Source organism: Phasianus colchicus, chromosome 29 (genome assembly GCF_987193195.1).
Source record: "Phasianus colchicus chromosome 29, bPhaCol1.hap1.1, whole genome shotgun sequence".
Taxonomy (NCBI): domain Eukaryota; kingdom Metazoa; phylum Chordata; class Aves; order Galliformes; family Phasianidae; genus Phasianus; species Phasianus colchicus.
Window position 1 is genome coordinate 2,766,275 of NC_143464.1, and position 20,592 is coordinate 2,786,866.

General features: G+C 47.5%; 1 protein-coding gene across 1 annotated transcript; it reads right to left on the bottom strand.

The window, feature by feature from the left end:
• Positions 1-18,704: 18,704 nt before the first annotated feature.
• LOC149914614 (olfactory receptor 14J1-like) lies at positions 18,705-19,646 on the bottom strand. Its single transcript, XM_090126455.1, has one exon. The coding sequence runs from the start codon at positions 19,644-19,646 to the stop codon at positions 18,705-18,707; it is 942 nt and encodes a 313-aa protein (XP_089982581.1).
• Positions 19,647-20,592: the final 946 nt, after the last annotated feature.

The following is a 20,592-nucleotide window of genomic DNA, read 5'->3' on the forward strand; positions in this document are numbered from 1 at the left end:
ACAACACACTCAGTCATATGCTCTGCTTTTAGGACGGGTGTGTGGAGCCAAACGTTGGACCTGATGATCACTATGGGTCCTTCCCATTGTGGGTTGTCCTAGGATTCCACGACAAGCTGGATACAAGCACGGTGGGTTGGAATGACTGTGGTGTCACTGTGGGTAGGAGTTCAGTAACACAGTCACGATGTTCTCTCAAAAGTGTGGAGAGCAGTGCTGTCAGAATTACTGGGTTATGGCAGTGATCATTATTACAGTGATGTCAGAGTCACTGTGCTGGAAAGGGGAGACAAGCTCAGTGATTTCAGCTCCACTGTGTCGTCACAGCTGATATGAGCACAGTGGTGTTGCAGTCAGACAGGAGCTCTGCATGTGGGTGAGCATCAAACACGGCATCCCCAGAACCAAATGCTACCAGTGAGGAAATGGTGCCTCCACCTTGGGCCTGGGAGTTCAAAGTTCTGTTGTGATTGACTGCTTGTTCAGACTGAGCCCCTCTCACATCCCACATCCTGGCATGAGACACACTGCCCACATGGGACTTGGGCCTCACGGCATCCTTGCACCCCATGCAGAGTCTGGCAGCTGCTGTGCCCTGGTCTTCCATTTGACATCAGACAAACCTCCATCCCACTGCCCCAGGAAGGGCCCTGAGCCAGCATGAGGGAGGGACACGATCTCCCTGCCGAGGCTCTGGGGATCAGGGCTTGGCCTTTCTGCTTCAGAAGACAAAGGAGGCTTTGCTCAGCATCACAGCCACCATCCCTGTGCCTTGGTCTGCCTGCAATCATGGCTTCCAATTATCTGCTCTAAAAAGTCCCTGGGGAAGCTTGCTTGTCAATGGCCCTCAGTGGGGCCCATTACTACTCCAGGAAACTTCACTGTTCCTTCTGACTTTGTACTCTTGAGCACTTTGTGCAATCTTCTTTCTGCACTGGAGGTTGATGGACTCAGCAGCAAATGCCCCCTGGGGCCCATTACAACCTGAAGAGCCCTCCTGTGCCTTGTGCCTTCCTGTCATCTTCTTCAGCTGTTCAGAACTTGTACAGCAAACTGGACAGGTATCTGGAGACATCTAAAAGAGGAAGAGAACAACAGGCATTAATGAAGTCTATTTATTTAGTTAGTTATGGTTCAGTTTAAAGAAGAATTTAAAGCAACACTTTGCAACTGATATTGACCCAGGATGTCCCCTAATGAGCTCTGCTCTGTCACTGTGTGGACAGATCCCCATCAGGCTTCCGTTTTCCTTGCTGGACAAGCCCAGCTCCATCAGTCTCTCCTCACATGTGAAGTGCTCCATCCCCAGTCACCTTGAGTGAACCTTCCCAAACTCACTTTGTCTTGCTCTCATCAGCCTTGTGTTGGGGATCAGAACTGTAGAGGCAATGCTCTGGATAATGCCTTCCCTCCATCTTCCACCCATTATCTTCTTCATATTAAAAAACTGGGAACTTGATTTCTTACCAGATTTCCAAATTCTGAAACAAGGAAGAATAGTTATTGATTACAGGAGATACTAACATTAAACATTTGGAAGGAATTCTTAACATTTCTAAGATCATGATTGTGAGGCATGGAACAGCTGTGGAACAGGTAGCCCAGAGAAGTGGTGGATGCCCCATCCCTGGCAAAGTTCAAGATGTCAAGGGCCCCAAGCATCCTCATGTACTGGATGACAGCGCTGCCCACAGCAAGGGAGCTGAAACTGGATGGTCTTTTAGGTCCTTCTGATCCAAGCCATTCAAGGATTCTGTGGTTCCTGTCAGTCTCGTCCAACTCAGAATCCTGTTTGCTTAGGTATTCCCTGATCACCTCTTTTTTCACCAAGGACACATCTGCCATGCACCAACAATTCCCACCTGTCTCTGCCTCCTAGGATTCCAAGAAGACCAGACAAACTAATAAACTGTGAGGTCAGGAAGAAAATGAGTATCAGAGACTTTTCCATGTCCTGTCTCACCATGTTCCCTACACCATTCTACTGTGGGCCCACATTCTCGCTAGCCTTTCTTTTGTAGACTACATATTTCTACAAGCCCTTCTTGTCTGTGATATGCCCGGGCACATTCAATTGCAGTTGAACTCTGACTTTCCTATACTCATCTCAGGAACACTGGACAAAGTCTCTGCATTGCTGCCACTTCTTGTTTCCATTTCCTGTACGCTTCCTTTCTGTGTTTGGGTTAGAGCAACACAATCAATTCACAATAATGCAGGATTTCTGACATCTTAACTTGCCTTCCTCTTCCTCGGAATGGAAATATTCTGCTTGAAAGCCAAGTTGCTTAGATAGTTGCCACATTTTTTGACCCTATTCCCTCAGTGCCTTTCCCTGCTGTTCTGAACCCCACAGACACTTGAAGAAGCCAAGGTGTGCTCTCCTGAAGCCCAAAGGTGTGAGCTTCTCATCTGCCCTCCCTTCAGATTCCTCAGCTCCACCATCCCATGGCCACTGCAGACCAGCTTCTCTTTCACATTCACATTCCCCATCAACCCTTCCTTGGCAGTATGAGATGCAGCAGAGCACCTCTGCTCTTTGGTTCCTCTATGGCTTGGTCAAGAAGCTGCCAGCTGTGCTCTCCAGCGTTCTTCTGGATGGTGCATGCCCAGCTCTGCTGTCCCTGCAGCAGACACTGCAGTGGAAAAAGCCCCCAAATGGGACAAGGGCCTGACAACACGAGGCTCCCATCTGCATGTAAAGGGCACCTTCCACTACCGCTGTTCCGACCGCTACGTTGCCATCTGCAAGCCCCTGCACTACGGGACCTTGATGGACAGCAGAGCTTGTGCCACCATGGCAGCAGCTGCCTGGGGCACTGGGGTTCTCTATTCCCTGCTGCACACTGCCAATACATTTTCCCTGCCTCTCTGCCAAGGCAATGCTGTGGATCAGTTCTTCTGTGAAATTGCCCAGATTCTCAAGCTCTCCTGCTCAGAATCAGACATCCTCAGGGAAACTGGGATTATTGCTCTTAGTTTTTCTGTAGTCCTTGGATGTTTTGTTTTTATTGTTGTGTCATATGCACAGATCTTCAGGGCTGTGCTGAGGATGCCCTCTGAGCAGGGACGGCACAAAGCCTTCTCCACGTGCCTCCCTCACCTGGCTGTTGTCACCTTGTTTCTAAGCACTGTGATTTTTGCCTACCTAAAGCCCTCTTCTATTTCCTCCCAATCCCTTCACCTGATGGTTTCATTTCTCTACTCAGTGATACCTCCCACTGTGAATCCCTTCATCTACAGCATGAGGAACCAGGAGCTCAAGGACGCTTTGCGGACTCTCAGAAGAATCCCACAGTAGCTCAGAAACTATTAGAACAATATTTTGTTATTTTTCTTTGTTGCTATTTCTTAAAACTTGCATTTTGAATTTAAGCCTCCTACTTGTTAGCTGTTTATTTTGACCCAATCATCTCATGTACCTACAGAAGTAGGGTTCCTCTGTAGATAAACACTATAACTGAGCCAGAAGAAGTTCATTTCTTCCAGCAGCCATTTCTCTCCTTCTGCTCTGGACCTGGTGGAACAAAGTTGTTATGCAGGAGGATTTCAGGGACCAGAAGCCCAGCTGCCAAATGGAGCAGCAGCCCTGGTGTCCCTGGGCGATGCTCCTCACTGCCTGGTTGTCTCCCGCTATCTGTGCCCATTGAGCCGGGGCTGCTTCTTTGCTGGGGCCATGGCGATGGGCAGGGCAGGAGGTGGTCTTTTGAGTGCTGCTCTTTCCACTCCCACGCTTTCCTACACTCCTGTACCCATGCTGTACCTCTACACTCCTGGTAGCCCTCGGGTCTCATGTCATTTCACAGCAGCCCTGTTGCATCTCACAGTGGCAGTCCTGTGGTTGCAGAGTTGCTCTTTTTTTATTATTATTTGCTGGAGTTCTCCACAGACTGAAGGACACAGGCTGAGAGTCCTAGGTGATCTGGAAGTGATTGAGTGCTGAACCAAGAGCTCCTTTCTTGGTGGCATTTATTCTCGTATTATAAAACCATAGAATGTCTTGGGTGGAAAGGGGCCTTAACAATTCCTTCCTAAGTACCCGTCAAGAGAAGGGTTGCCTCCCACTAGATCAGGTTGCCCAGGGCTGAATCCAGCCTGGCCTTGAGGACCTCCAGATTGCCCTCTTTCTCTGTACCAGTGCCTTCCCACTCCCTGAGTAACTACGTTCCTGCTATTGTGTAATCCAAATGTCTTGTCTCTTGGTTTAAAATGTTGCCCCATTTTGTATCACGTTCTTCCTAAGCAAAAAGTCGGTCTCTCTCCTGTTCATAAGCTCTCTTTAATTATTGAAAAGGCTTCTCTAGAGCTCTCTCCAGACTGACCTCAACCTTTCTTCATATGAGAGGTGCTCCAGCTCTCTGGTGGTGCTGCTCTGGACCCACTCCAACAGTTCCACATCCTTCTTGTGCTGGGGACCTCAGAGCTGGATGCACTACTCGAGCTGGGGCATTACAAGGGCAGAGTAGAGGGGGACAATTCCCTCCCTCCACTGCTGGGCACTCCTATCTGATGCAGCCCAGAACACAGTTGACCTTCTGGGCTGCACATTGCTGACTCAAGTCCAGCTTTTCACTCATCAGGATTCCCAAGACCTTCTCTGCAGGGCTGCTCTCTACGAGATCTTCTCCCACTCTGTAGAAATATCTGAGATTGCCCTGACCCAAGTGCAGTGCATTGTGCTTGACCTTGTTGAATCTTATTAGGTTCATGTGGGCCACCTTCTCAAATCCAACCAGGTCTCTCTGAATGGTGTCCCTTCCTTCTGCTGTGTCAATTGCACCCTTCAGCTTGGTGTGATCACCAAACTTGCTAAGGGAACACTTGATCCCACTGTCTGTGCCATTCATAAAGATGTTGCAGATCACCTGTCCCAAGGACAACATTCATCACAGGCCTCCATCTGGACATAGGGCTGTAGATTTGACTTGAATTTCCAGGAGTGTGTCTACACATCTTTTGGTTACATCTTTTGGTTTTGATTTTGATTGCAGGGAAGGAAATTCTCTGGGCAGCCGGTTCCAGTGATCAGCAGCCCCCAGTAAATAAATTCTTCCCTGGACTTGGGTGAAATGTTATGTGTTTCATCTGGATCCATTTGCCCCTTGTCCTTTTGCTAGGCATCACTGAGAAGAGCCTGGCTCCCACTTCTTCTGGCCTCCCGTCAGATGTTTATATACACTGTCAAGGTACGTCTCCTTGGAGCTTCTCATCTCCAGGCTGGACATGCCCTGCTCTCATAGCCTCACCTGTTAGGAAGGTGAACCCAGTCCACTTTTTGAAGATCTTTGTTGGTCCTGCTTCACTAAGCCAGTGCTCCGTGTGTACTGGTGAGTGAGTGATGTTAGCAGTGCTGAACAGAGAGGAACGATCCCCTCCCTTGATCTGCTGGCTATGCTAGTCCTACTGCTGCCCAGCAGCTTTCAACCTCCTTTGCAGAAACAGCACATTGCTAGCTCATGGTGAGCTTGTTGTCCACAAGGAGCCCAAGTTCCTTCTGACAAAGCTGCAGGGAACTCTCATTCAATCAATTCCCCTCCTGCACTGATGCTGGGCATTTCTTCTCCCTGTGTACTGAGTCTCCTGTTCCCATAAAATAAAAGCCCGTTGCTGATAACCGCTGCACAAACAATTGCTGACAGCCAGAACCTGTCCAGTCCCCAGGGCCCTCCTCCTTACCAGCAGGACTGAGGAGAATATGACACTGGTCACTGTGATGTTTGGAATCAAACTCTGTAACCCAAGTAAGATTACAAAGCAGGTCTGGTTTATTCAGCGGTGTGTGTACACTGGGTGCACATGCCAGACCCAGTGTCTGACATCCCTTATTTTTCTGACAAGCTCTACATTCTTACTTCTATAAATGATCTCTAACTATTGTCCCTTCCCCCCCCCCCTTGTTTTCAGTCACTGTGAAGCTTTCTTACATTTTTATGTTCACTTATGGGGCCCTTCTCACCTTTCAGGACCTGCCCAGGAAATTCAGTTCCTAGATAGAAAGTGGCAAGAAGGACATCGTCACATCCCGACAGATGTGATCAACAAAATCTCCATGATTCCGCCCATGTCTAAGAAAGAGACACAGACTTTTCTGGGTGTAGTGGGTTTTTGGAGAATGCATGTTCCAGACTGTAGCCTCACTGTAAGCCCCCTGTAGCAGGTGACTCTGAAGAAGAATAATTTTGCATGGGGTCCTGAGCAGCAGCAGGCTTTTGAACAGATTAAACAGGAGATAAGTTCTACTTGGAGTCTGTGGGAAAGAGCCTCAGGAGAGACCCGAAGCTGACTCCTGGGATTCTGGAGTCAAGCATGTAAGGGGTCCGAAAAGTGCTACACTCCAACTGAGAAGGAGATCTTAGCTGCGTATGAGGGAGTTCAGGCTCCTTCTGAAGTAATCAGTACTGAACCACAGCTCCTCTGGCACCTCGACTGCCAGCGTTGAACTGGATGTTCAAGGGAAAGGTTCCCTCCATCCATCATGCAACTGATGCCACTTGGAGTAAGCTGACTGCGCTGATTACACAATGCAGATGTGCAAAACAGAGTGCAGATGAGAAAACTCAGCTGTTCAGGAATCCTAGAGATGATCATGGACTGGTCTGAGCATAAAAATGTTTGGAACGTCACGAGCAGAAGAAGTATTGTGTGCTAAAGAGGAATCACCATACAATGAAATACCAGAAAATGAAAAGAAATATGCCCTGTTCACTGATGGATCATGTCGTATTGTGGGAAAGCATTGCAGATGGAAATCTGCTGTGTGGAGCCCCACACGACACGTTGCAGAGGCCACTGAAGGGAAAGGAGAATCAAGCCAATTTGCAGAGGTAAAGGCTGTCCAGCTGGCCATAGATGTTGCTGAATGGGAGAGGTGGCCAATGCCTTATCTTCACACTGACTCATGGATGATGGCAAATGCCCTATGGGGGTGGTTACAGCAGTGGGAGCACAATAACTGGCAGTGGAGGGGTAAACCTATTTGCCCTGCTGAAATGTGCTCAGATATTGCTGCCCAAATAAAGAATATGGTTGTAAAGGTGCACCATGTGGATGCTCATGTGCCCAAGAGTCGGGGTACAGAAGAACAGCAAAATAACCATCAGTTAGACCGAGCTGCCAAAATTGAGGTGGCTCCAGTATACCTGGACTAGCAGAAAACAAGGGTGAATTATTTCTAGCTCGGTGGGCCCATGAGACCTCAGGCCATCACGGGTGAGATGCAACATATAAGTGGGCTAGAGACCGAGGGGTGGACTTAACAATAGACGCTATTGCACAGGTTATTCATGACTGTGATACATGTGCCACGATTAAACAAGCCAAGAGGATAAAAACTCTCTGGGGGGAAGGGCGATGGCAAATGAATAAATATGGGGAGGCATGGCAGGTTGATTCTATCACCTTGCCACGATCCCACAGTGGTAAGTGTTATGTGCTTACCATGGTGGAGGCAACCACTGGGTGGCTTGAAACATATGCAGCACCCCATGCTACCGCCCAAAACACCATACTGGGTCTGGAGAAACAAGTCCTGTGGCGACATGGCACCCCAGAAAGAACTGAGTCAGATAATGGGACTCATTTCAAAAATTCTCTTGTAGGTACTTGAACCAAAGATCATGGCATTGAGTGGATTTATCATAACCCCTATCATGCAGCAGCTTCTGGTAAAATTAAATGCTACAATGGGTTGTTAAAAACTATGCTGAAAGCAATGGGTGGCAGAACATTTAAGCACTGGGAGAAGCATTTGGCAGAAGCCCCCTGGTCAGTCAATACCAGAGGATCTATCAATCGTGATGGTCCTACCCAATCCAGCTCCCTACATACCGTAGAGAGAGATAAAGTCCCTGTTGTACACGTAAAGAGCATGTTGGGAAAAGCAGTTTGGGTTCTTCCATCTTCTGGAAAGGGCAAACCTCTCCGCGGTACTGTTTTTGCCCAGGGACCTGGATCCACTTGGTGGGTAATGCAGGAAAATGGGGATGTTCAATGTGTACCACAAGGAAACTTGATGCTGGGGGAGTACAGACAGTTATTCTATGTGTATGTATATAGACGTGTGTGTGTAATGCATTTTAATCATTTTTGTTTGTTTGTATACATGTATATATATGTAGTATATATATATATATATATATATATATATATATATATATATATATATATATATGATATAGTGATGTAGAGCAAGGGGTGGAATGTCATAGTTTTATGTTTTTTGGTTTTCAGTATTCCATATCATACCATCATGTAGTGCACTGGGAGCGGAAGTGTTAATGCTCCAATTCCAGGTACCTATCCCTATACATCACAGAAGTCATGGGATCTGACCTTTCTGGGTGGGGCGGGCTCTTACTGACTGGCAGTGGGTGCTGGAGGGTGCTTTCCTAGCTGTTCCAAGCTTTCCAGCTTTGACTCGGTCTCAGGAACTCTCTCTCTCCTATCTTATTTATTAGTCTCAGCTTCAATTAGATTGTATTATATTGTTATCTTGCATTCCGATATCACAGTTAGTAAGGTAAATTTTCCTCCATAGATCATTGCCACTGTTTTTTTCCTTCCTTGAGCCCAGCTCCCATCTCCCTGTCCCTTTTCCCTTTCCCTTCCAATTTTGGGGGGCTGGGGGAGGACCAAGGGCCTACTACCCCCTGTCTCAGGCATAGATTGAGCTATTTAACTCTGTGAGAGTGAAATATTTCGGCTGTGTACACTCCCTCTTCCGGGCCCTCCCACACTTTACTCTGGGTGTTTCTCTCACTTTACTTTGAGTTTACTCACCCTTTGCATGGGGCTTGCACACTCTGTACTCTGAGATTACTCTGTCTCTACTCCAGTTGGACTCACACCTTACTCTGGGTTTTACTCACACTTTACTGCACATTTACTAAAACCTTACTCTGTTTATCCTCACTTGGGCTTACCTCAAATTTTACTCCAAGTTTACTCACACTTTACTCTGGGCTTACTCACAGTTCCTTCTTGAGTGTGTTGGAGTCACACTTTACTCAAGTTTTACTCACACTTTTAGTCAACTTTCCTCACACTTTATTCCGAGTTTACTCACACTTTACTCTCGGTGTACTCACATTTTTCTATCTGTTTTACTCACACTTTGCACCAAGCTTGCACATTCTTTACTCTGGGATTACTCTTACTCTTCTCCGGGTGGACTCACACCTTACCCAGGGTTGTATTCACACATTACTCCGTGTTTATCATCACTTTCCTTCAGGTCTTCTCACTCTTTACTTGAACTTACCTCACATTTTACTCCAAGTTTACTCGCACTTGACTCCAGGTTTACTCACACTTCCTTTTTTAGTGTGTTTGACTCACACTCTACTCAAAGTTTACTCCAACTAGTCTTCAACTTCATTCACTCTTTACTCTGGGTTACTCACACTGTCCTCCAGGTTTTACTGACACCCTACTCCAGGTGTGTACGCTCTCCCTTCTGGGCCTACCTATACTTTACTCCGGGTGTCACTCACACTTGACTCCGAGTATGCTCACACTTTTCTACCCGTTTTATTCACACTTTGCGCCAGACCTCCACACTCTTTACTCTGGGTTTACTCTGATTCTACTCCCAATGGACTCACACCTTCCTCTCCGTCTTACCCACACTTTACTCCACGTTTACTGACTCTTCACTCTGGGTTTTCGTACACTTTACTTGGGGTTACCTCACACTTCTTTTTTTCAGTGTGTTTGACTCACACCTGACTCTGGTAGACTAGAATAAGAGTGAAGCCAGAGAAAAGAGTGTGCAAGCCTTGTGCAAAGTTTAAGTAAAACCATTAGAAAACGGTGAGTAAACCAGGAGTAAAGTGTGAGTAAACACAGAGTAAAGTGTGAGTGACACCTGGAGAAAAATGTGGGTAGGCTCAGAAGAGAGAGTGTACACACCCAGAGTAGGGTGTCAGTAAAACCCAAAGTGTGAGTAAAGCCAGAGTAAAGAGTGAGTAAAGGTGAAGAGAAGTTGGAGTAAACCTTGAGAAAAGTGTGAGTCAAAAACACACTAAAAAGGAAGTGTGAGTAAACCCGGAGTAAAGTGTGAGAAAGCTTGGAGTAAAGTGTGAGCTTACCCCATATCAAATGTAAGAAAACCCTGAATAGAGTGCCAGCAAACATGGGACAAAGTGTGAGTAAATGCCAGAGAAAGGTGTGAGTCTACCCGGAGTAGAATAACAGTAAAACCAGAATAAAGACTGTGCAAACCTGGTGCAAAGTGTGAGTATAACAGGTAGAAAACTGTGAGTAAGCCATAAGTCAAGTGTGAGAAATACCCAGAGTAAAGTGTGGAGAGGCCCGGAAGAGAGAGCGTACACACCTGGAGTAGGGTGTCAGTGAAACCCACTGAAAAGTGTGAGTAAACCCAGAGTAAAGTGTGAGTAAAGTTGAAGAAGAGTTTGAGTAAACCTTGAGTAAAGTGTGAGTCCAACACTCAAAATAGAAGAGTGAGTAAACCCAGAGTAAAGTGTGAGTAAAGTTGGAGTAAAGTGTGAGGTAAGCCCAAGATCAGTGAGGGAAAACGAGGAGTAAAGTGTTAGTAAATGGGAAGTAAAATGTGAGTAAAACCCAGAGTAAGGTGTGAGTCCACCCGGAGAAGAGTAAGAGTAAACAGAGTGTGCAAACCCGGTGCAATGTGTGAGTAAATCCCAGAGTTAGAATGAGTTAAAGACACTCAAAAAAGAAGTGTGAGTAAACCTGGAGTAAAGTGCGAGTAAACCCGGAGTAAAGTGCAAGGTAGCCCCAAGTGAAGTGTGAGAAAATACTTAGTACAGTGTTAGTAAACATGGAGTAAACGGTGAGTAAAACCCAAAGTAAGGTTTGAGCACACCTCATGGATATGCCACAAATCAGCTTTCTTGTGGCCTGTCAGCCATTGAGAAGAAGGAACCTCACCATCATCTTCCAAGGCACGTGCCAGCTTCTCAAGTAGACACGACCAAGTCACGTCCCTCCTGCTATTGAGGTGTGTACACACGCAGAAGAGCCATCACAATCTCTTACACAAACCTCCTTCTTCCTCTATAGGCCCTACCAGGTGCTTCGGCAAAGAGGATCCCACAGTCAGAGGCACTGACAGATGTGATCCTGGAAGCACAGACCCCAGCCAGGCGCCAAGGGATGGCCCGTCAGCTATTGCAGGCTGCAGTCACCGCACAGTTGGATTAACAGCCGAATGCTTCATGCTGGATTATGGGGTGCTGAGAACAGCTGACCCCAGCAACTCCAGAAATGTCTCACAGGAAGAAAGACAGACAAAGTCATTGCATTCCCTTTGCTCTGATAAGATTCACAGAGAGCCTGGTTCCTCTTGTACAGTGTGTCTGGGTTACACTGCATAGGTACAAGCCGGATAGAAATGGATAAGTGTAATGAAGTTTCAGTGAAAAAGTTTGGAATACATAAAACACAGAATAAAACATTCAATAAATAACACTTAAGAAATGAATGCTCAAACCAAAAGAGAACAGCGTGATTATGTTAAAATCTGAATTACAAGTCACGTATAGAAGAAGGTGGGCAGTTCATTACTTTCAAAACACATTTGACCATTAGTTTTCACAGAGCATCCTTGAGCTCCGTGTTCCTCATGCTGTAGATGAGGGGGTTCAAAACTGGAGGCAACACTGAGTACAGAAATGACACCAACAGATCCAGAGGTGAGGAAGAAATGGAATGGGGTTTCAGGTAGGCAACCATGGCAGTGCTGAGAAACAGGGAGACCACAGCCAGGTGAGGGAGGCACGAGGAGAAGGCTTTATGCCGTCCATGCTCAGAGGGCATCCTCAGCACGGCCCTGAAGATCTGCACATAGGAGAACAGAATGAAAGCAAAACAGCCAAAACAAAGAACACTACTAGCCACAAGAAACCTAATTTCCCTAACAAGACCCAGTTTTGAACAGGAGAGCTTGAGGATCTGAGGGATTTCACAGAAGAACTGATCCACAGCATTGCCATGACAAAGAGGCAGGGAAAATGTATTGGCAGTGTGCAGCAGGGAATAGAGAACCCCAGTGCCCCAGGCAGCTGCTGCCATGGTGGCACAAGCTCTGCAGTCCATCAAGGTCCCATAGTGCAGGGGCTTGCAGATGGCAACGTAGCGGTCATAGGACATGATGGTGAGAATGCAATACTCTGCAGAAAAAGAAAAAGAAAAAGAAAAAGAAAAAGAAAAAGAAAAAGAAAAAGAAAAAGAAAAAGAAAAAGAAAAAGAAAAAGAAAAAGAAAAAGAAAAAGAAAAAGAAAAAGAAAAAGAAAAAGACCTGTGCAGCACATCCTGCGTAGGAGATGGTCCTGGTGTCGCAGAGGGCATTGGCCATGGCTTTGGGGAGAGTGGTGGAGATGCAGCCCAGGTCGAGGAGGGCGAGGTTGAGGAGGAAGAAGTACATGGGGGTGTGCAGGCGGTGGTGGCAGGCTACGGCTGTGCTGATGAGGCCGTTGCCCAGGAGGGCAGCCAGGTAGATGCCCAGCAAGAGCCAGAAGTGCAGGAGCTGCAGCTGCCGCGTGTCTGCCAACGCCAGCAGGAGGAACTCGCTGATGGAGCTGCTGTTGGGCCTCTGGTACTTTCCTTGCATGGAGTCCTGTGCAGAGTGCAGAAGATAATGACTAGTCAAGACCATGCTTATTCTTTCTCCTGCAGAAAGTGCTCATTTAAATCCATAACTTGAGCTTAACTTCATGATCTTCAGCATCCTGTGAGAAGCAGAGGCTTAAGGAGCTCTCACTTCTTTCATTTTCTATTCATATCCCATTCCCTGAATATTATCATCTTAGGAGCTCTTTCTATGCCTCATATCTTTACTCCAACTGCTCTTAGAGCCCCCAACCCCAGCCTCTGTGCTGTTATTATAAAATTATTGTTTGAGAAAGCTGCCTGTTTGCAGGATAAGAGCATTATTCAAGTCTTCAGAAAAAGACATTTATTTCAGCTGGTTCCATCCTCTGGGGAAGGACAGACTGAAAGGGCATTCAGTGTGACTGTACACAAAACAAATGATTGATAAGAATTCGGGAGTCTCAGAGCTGCGTTCAAAGTAGAAAACCCCTTTTAGATTTCAGCCTCCAATCCTTTTTGTATAAAATGAATCTAAAAGTAATATAAAAGCACTATAATATAAAAGGAAAATCCCTGCTTTGTCTCCCCTCTTGCAAAATACCCTCTTTACTACTCTGGGGTGCTATGGAACTGTGATGCCCCATCCTAGGCAACAGCTGTGGCAGCAGAAGGCCCCTGCCTTGCCCTGCTGGGGGGCTCCTTCCACCCACACGTCTCCCCGCAGCGCCCTGAGCAGCTCCCCGGGCAGGCTGAGTGCTGAGTGCTGAGTGCTGAGTGCTGAGTGCTGAGTGCTGAGTGCTGAGTGCTGAGTGCTGAGTGCTGAGTGCTGAGCCTGGCAGGCGGCAGAGTCCCTGGCCCGGCACACAGCCCCTGGGGCACAGCAGGGACCTGCTCTGCAGGACAGCCCTGGGCACCCGGCTGCAGCCCCGGCTGCACAGCCTGCAGCTGTCCTGGGACACGCAGCCCTCAGGGCTGTGCTCTGATGCTGCAGCACGGAAGCCCTCAGCTGGAGCAGGTCCTGCTCTGCAATAAAGAAGCATGGAGTGCCTCCTGACTAATACATTTGTCTAACAAGACCAAGAGCGATTGGATGGTCTTGTGTACTTTGCCCTGCCAATGTAGACTTACTGTGTTAAGGTCTGCGAGCGTTGATCCTTCCATGAACTCAGCCTTCTCCCTTCTACACAACGTGTTGCATTTCTCTCCCTTCTCTCCTAATTGTCACCTACAGGCCATGTCTTTGGAGTCCTGCACTGTGCAGAGAAGCTGCTCCTGTACCAGCAGCTGTATGAGCTCCCTGTGTCCCAGAAGCCCGGCCCAGCTCAGCAGCAGAGGCACAAGGGATCCCTTTCTCCATCCCTGTGGGCTCCCTGCAGATGTCCCTAGGGCTCCACAGGATGATACGTGGAAAAATACTGAAGGAGTCCTTGATGTTCCTTTCCTCTGAGTGGGAGAACACCTTCCTTCCCAGCAGTGTCATTGCTCCTGTCAGAGACAAACTGAAGTAGAAAAGGCACCCTCCCTTGTCCCAACACAGACAGGACACCTGGGCAGTGACAGGCAGGGATCACAGGTGCCCAAGCAGAAGAAAATTACTCTGATGAGTTGATTGAGGTACCTCATTCTGGATCTGGAGATGTTCTTCTGGTGGGAAATCTCTCTAAGTGAAGTGAAAGATACCTATGTGGAGTCAATTGAACCTCTTCTCTACTCATTTTTGTGCAAAACATCATCCAGAAATACTGAGCTGAGAAAATGGATTCATGTGCCATAGGGAGAACTAAGTCTCTCTCTCCAGCCCAAGCTGTACTTCCCAGCTCCCCGGGGGGTAAAATGGTCTCTGTCTCATGTACACCCTTCATTGCCTAGCCATGTTCAGGGTGGCTGAGTATAACACACATGCCCAAATACTGTCCCATATTGCCCCTCCAAGTAAAAGCCAAATATGGCCTGCACTCTGCTGACAGACGGGTGGAGAAAAATGCACTGCCATTGTCAGTTGTGACATATCACTTGGTTACCTTTGACTCCAGTTCATACTGAAGTTCTAGCATGCCTGGCGCAGCAGTGCTTAGCAGTGGTGTGACTTCATTCTGGCCATGACAGTCCTCTCAGCCTCTACTCCCCATTAGACTTTTGGGCCAAGTAGCGCATTAGTGAGTCTAGAGGACCAAATGGGTGAGTGAATCTTGCTGATTACTCCTTGATTCTGCAGGTGGTGAATCAGATGATGAATGAGAAACAGGGAGTCCCTGTTGATGCAATATTGACGTCAATATGCCATTTCAGTAGCGATCGGCACCTGCTGTTTTTCTGCTCTTAGCAATCCTGCAACAGAAGCATCCTCTGAGAGACCAGACAAGCTATACAGCTGTTTAATGTCCTCCATCTCCAAGGCAGCTGTACTGAAAGCCCACCAGTACCCTTTTTGGCTCCTTGAAGTGCTCTTTCCCAAGGCAACCTGTAGCAGGGATGCACAGAGCCTCTGGGCCAGTCACAGTGGTAATCACAAACGTTCTTTTGCCACTCATTTGGTTAGGCTCACTTTGGCCTCTAGCAGAGTTAACTCTTGGATTCCCCTGTCACTCCTGAAATACAAATCGGTTTTGTTCCTTTATAACTTGATGGCATTAGAGTACATTGTGCACCAGTGTCAGCTGGAGCCTCCTATTTCTGTGGCCCTGATGTGCCAGGCCATTGAATCCATGCAGTCCAATAAACCCAATTGCCCCTTTCCTCTACCTAGCTGCAGGCAGGGCCCCTCGAGTTCTGATTTGTGTATTCATAACTCATCTTTTGTGTGTAAAATACAGAAGGCTCACTGACAACCACAGAGACAAGATCAGACCATCAGGCTCACTGGAAAGTGGAGCCACTATTTTCCTGGAAGGACCCTTTCTTGTGATTATTTTCCCTTGCACCTCACGTACCCATGCCTGTAGGGCTGAGGTGAGTTTTGCTATCCCACATCCTCATACCCTCTCCATGGTCACGCAGGAAAAACCACAGGATGGTACATGGCTGTTACCTTGAAGCATGGCACTAGTGACACTCTGCACAGTTCCAATAAAATCTTTCCTTCCCCTTCCCCTTCCCCTTCCCCTTCCCCTTCCCCTTCCCCTTCCCCTTCCCCTTCCCTTCCCCTTCCCCTTCCCCTTCCCCTTCCCCTTCCCCTTCCCCTTCCCCTTCCCCTTCCCCTTCCCCTTCCCCTTCCCCTTCCCCTTCCCCTTCCCCTTCCCCTTCCCCTTCCCCTTCCCCTTCCCTTCCCTTCCCTTCCCTTCCCTTCCCTTCCCTTCCCTTCCCTTCCCTTCCCTTCCCTTCCCTTCCCTTCCCTTTCCTTTCCTTTCCTTTCCTTTCCTTTCCTTTCCTTTCCTTTCCTTTCCTTTCCTTTCCTTTCCTTTCCTTCTTCTTTTTTTTTTTTTTTTCTTTTTTTGCCAGTCATGAAATCCCAAGCTGTGAGGTGTGGTTGACACGACCATGGATGGGAAGCTGGATGTGAGCCAGCAGTGTGCCCTCACAGCCCAGAAAGCCAGCCATACTCTGGGTTGCTTCAGAAGAAGCGTGGCCAGCAGGGTAAGAGAGGTGATCCTGCTCCTCTACTGCGCGCTGGTGAGAATTCACCTGGAGTACTGCGTCCAGATGTGGAGTCCTCAGTACAGGGGAGACATGGAGCTGTTGGAGCACGGATAAAGAAGGGCCACAAAACTGATCCACAGAACGGAACACCTCTCTTACGAGGACAGGCAGAGAGGTGGGGCTGTGCAGCCTGGAGAAGAGAAGGCTGCAAGGCAACCTGAGAGCAGCCTGTCAGTATCTAAAGGGGAGCTACAGGAAAGAAGGGGACAGAATCTTTAGCAAAGTCTGTGGCAAGGACAAAGGGAAATGGCTTCAAGCTCAAAGAGGGTAGATTTAAGTTAGATATAATGAAGAAGTATTTTACAGAGAGGGTGGCGAGGCACAGGCACAGATGGGCCACTGATGTGGTTGATGCCCTGTCCCTGGAGATTTTCCAAGTGAGGCTGGATCAGGCCTTGGGCAGCCTGATGGAGCTGTGGTGACCTTGTGCACTGCAGGGGAGTTGGGCTGGATGACCTTCAGAGGTCCCTTCCAACTCTAAGGATTCTATGCTTCTATGATTCTAAGACTGGGCCAAGTAGGAAGGGGTTTGTTGGGTATGCCACACTCCCTCCTATTCTCAGGCTAAGGGCATCGCTGAACTCACCAACTGGTTGGTTAAGTTTCTTTCAGAAATACTTGCATCTGGGTGGTGTTTGCAATTGTATAATGCTGCCTACCAATTAACTAATAGATGAAGTAGGGATGGCTGCCTCAACATGAAAGCCATTTGTCTATCTGTGAATACAACCATCCTAGAAGTTCATACCAAGCCAGGAAAAGATCCTATGGGATTCTGCAACAACCTGTACTGCTGAAAACGCCTCAGATTGGAGCAATATCAGTGGTACTATCTATACCCCAAAATCCCTAAGTGTGAGAAGCAAGAAATTGTTTGGTAAAGGTATCCTGAATAAGCACCTGATAGATGTCAATTTTTAATGCTTGCAATCAAATGTGACTGAGTGCATTTTGCTTCCTTTTGTGTCTACAGGAGTCTTGAATGACCCACACGTGGACAGACGGACCTTGATTTCAGGATGACCCAGCAGGTTGAATAATGATATTAATAATCATAATAATGATACTATGTTTTACCATGGTGCAAATACAATCCCCTTTCATTTGTGTCCAGAAGGGCCCAGAATGGCCATGGGCCTGTGAGAGGCAGATTGGTTTTTTTTTGCAGTGGAATTTTCAGTATTTTCTGTATATAGCATAGGATAAGAAACCTTTTACAAAGAAAACTCCTGAACAGAGTCAAGTTGAGACTGGGGCATTTCGACCTAGGAAGAATTGGTACATGCACTAAGGTAAAGAAGAGACAGAACCAGTGAAAATATCGTCCTCCTATCACAATAAAAAGTCCAGAATATTCCCATAGACAATGGATTGGTAGCAGGCATTGTGTGGAAGTGTAAACGTAGCTATGGAAGTGTAACATAGCTATGGAAGTGTAACGGAGCTATGGAAGTGTAATGTAGCCATAGTGTTAGAAGATTGTGAGCCTGAGATGTTCAACCAGTGAGTGCCAAGAGAGGCTTTACCTGCGTCAGACCCAGGGTACATAACGGGATGGATTTTGCTGACTAGTTGTGCAACTTCTCCCTGGTCAGTAGGGGGTGTGCGCCCATTATTGCAGTAATGAACAAACTGCTCTTCACAGAGATCTTTGCCCGATTAGAAATTGTTGATCTTGAGTGTGTTTCTCACAGTATCTAAGCATAAGATAAGCTTGCTGCTGTTATGAAGATCTGTTTTGAAACTTGCTTGCTTTCTAGCCAATGGATTGTTAGTGGAAATGTCCTGAATACACGTGTTAGACTATAAAAGCCTTGCATGGGAAAATAAAGGGGAATTTTTGCACAAGAACCCTGTGTCGTGTTGCTATCCTGAGACAAGCAGCCCCTTGTCTTATGGTTGTGGCAAGAGCGAGACAAACTCTGACACATTGGTACATATTGCCTGTTCCTGCCTGCTACCTCACTGCCACTGGGTGCCACTGGATGCCACTGCGGAGACAACAGGACTGCTGTCAATTCATGTGAGACCCGAGGGTTACCAGGAGTGTAGAGGTACAATAGGAAAGCATGGAAATGGAAAGAGAGCAGCACTCAAACGACCACATCTTGTCCTTGCCCATCGTCATGGCCCCAGGAAAGCAGCAGCCCTGACTTGAAGGCAATGAGGACCAGAAGTCCACTGAGTAGTGAGGAGCAGCTGCCAAGGAAATTTGGGCTGCTGCTCCATTTGGCACTGGGCCCGTGGACCCTGAATCCCACCTGTGTAGGGGGTTTCTCTTCAAGCTCTAGAGCAGATGGGAAGAAAAGTGAGCTGAGAGAAATAAATTTCTGCTGTCCTCTTCATTGTGTTTATGCATATGTACCTACATACTTCTGAAGGTACGTGAGATGACTGGGTCAAAAAAATACTTTAATATAGTAGCATAATTAGAGTAACTATATTTAAAAGGTAATGCAAGATTTAGGAAATAACACAACATGTAACAAAATATTATTCTAATATTTTCTGAAATAGCTGGAGATTTCCCAAAGTTTCCTCAGGGCATCCCTGAGCTCCTGGTTCCTCACACCATAGATGAAAGGATTCACAGTGGGAGGTATCACCGAGTACAGAAATGACACCACCAGGGCCAGGGATGGGGAAGAAAGGGAGTGCGGCTTCAGGTAGGCAAACAAGAGAGGGCTGACAAACAGGGAGACCACGGCCAGATGAGGGAGGCACGTAGAGAAAGCTTTTTGCCGGCCCTGCTGAGAGGCCATCCTCAGCACAGCCCTGAAGATCTGCACATAAGACAGAACAATGAATAAAAAACAACTGAAGATTAAACAAAGACTAAAATAGATATTCACAATTTCCCTGAGGTAGTCTGATTCTGAGCAAGAGAGCTTGAGGATCTGGGCGACTTCACAGAAGAACTGGTCCACGGTATTGTTTTGGCAAAGTGGTATTGAAAATGTACTGGCAGTGTGCAGCAGAGCATGGAGAGCCCCAGCGCCCCAGGCAGCTGCTGCCATGGTGGCACAAGCTCTGCTGTCCATCAAGGTCCCGTAGTGCAGGGGCTTGCAGATGGCAACGTAGCGGTCATAGGACATGATGGTGAGAATGCAATACTCTGCCGATATCAGAAAGACAAACAGGAAGGTCTGGGCAACACATCCTGCATAGGAGATGTGCCTGGTGTCCCAGAGGGCATTGGCCATGGCTTTGGGGAGAGTGGTGGAGATGCAGCCCAGGTCGAGGAGGGCGAGGTTGAGGAGGAAGAAGTACATGGGGGTGTGCAGGCGGTGGTGGCAGGCTACGGCTGTGCTGATGAGGCCGTTGCCCAGGAGGGCAGCCAGGTAGATGCCCAGCAAGAGCCAGAAGTGCAGGAGCTGCAGCTGCCGCGTGTCTGCCAACGCCAGCAGGAGGAACTCGCTGATGGAGCTGCTGTTGGGCATCTGCAGTTCCTGGGCATGGAGTCCTGTGCGGAGTGCAGAAGATAATGACAGAAGTCAAGATAACTTGCAGACACTCTCCTCCTCCTGCTATACTATAGAACTGTTTCTTTCTCTTTGAAAAATGTTCATTTAACTCCATAACTTCAATTTACTTGCATGAGCTTTAGTGTACCTTAAGAAGTAGAAGCTGAAAGAGCTCTTACTTTCCTCTCATTTCCTAATCATATCTCAGCCTCCTAGATAATTTCCTCTTACAATCAATTTCCATCCCTCATATCTTTATTCTTTCTGCAATCACAGTGCCCATCCCTACCTCTTTTCTGCACTTAAATTTCTGTTAGAGAAAGCTGTCTGTTTTCAGGATAAGAGCATTTTTCATGTCAGCAGAAAACGATAGCAATTTCAGCTGAAAGCACTTTAGGAGAATGTTCATATAAGGGCAAATTGTGAATGGTACAATTCAGGATTCTCAGAGATGTGTTCATATTTCACATCTCCTTTCAGAATTCTGCCTCCAACTCATTCTCCTTCCCTAAGAACAGGTGTTGGAAAATCCCTGCCTTGTCTCTCCTCCTGCAAAGCACCCTTGGAAAAAAAAACACCCAGTGGTGAGTGTAGCTGTTATCCCCCTGCCCCAGGCAGCAGCTGTAGCAGCAGAAGACCTCTGCCCTGCCCTGCCGTGGGACTCCTTCCCCCCACACATCTCCCCGCAGCGCCCTGGGCAGCTCCCCGGGCAGGCTGAGTGCTGAGTGCTGAGTGCTGAGTGCTGAGTGCTGAGTGCTGAGTGCTGAGTGCTGAGTGCTGAGCCTGGCAGGCGGCAGAGTCAAAGCCTGCAGTGAGACTTACCTTGTCAAAGGCTGTGAGCAGTGCTCCTGCAGTGAGCTCAACACCTGCTCAAACCATACACATCCTATAAGCTCTCTGCCCTTTCTCTCCTCTCCTCCTG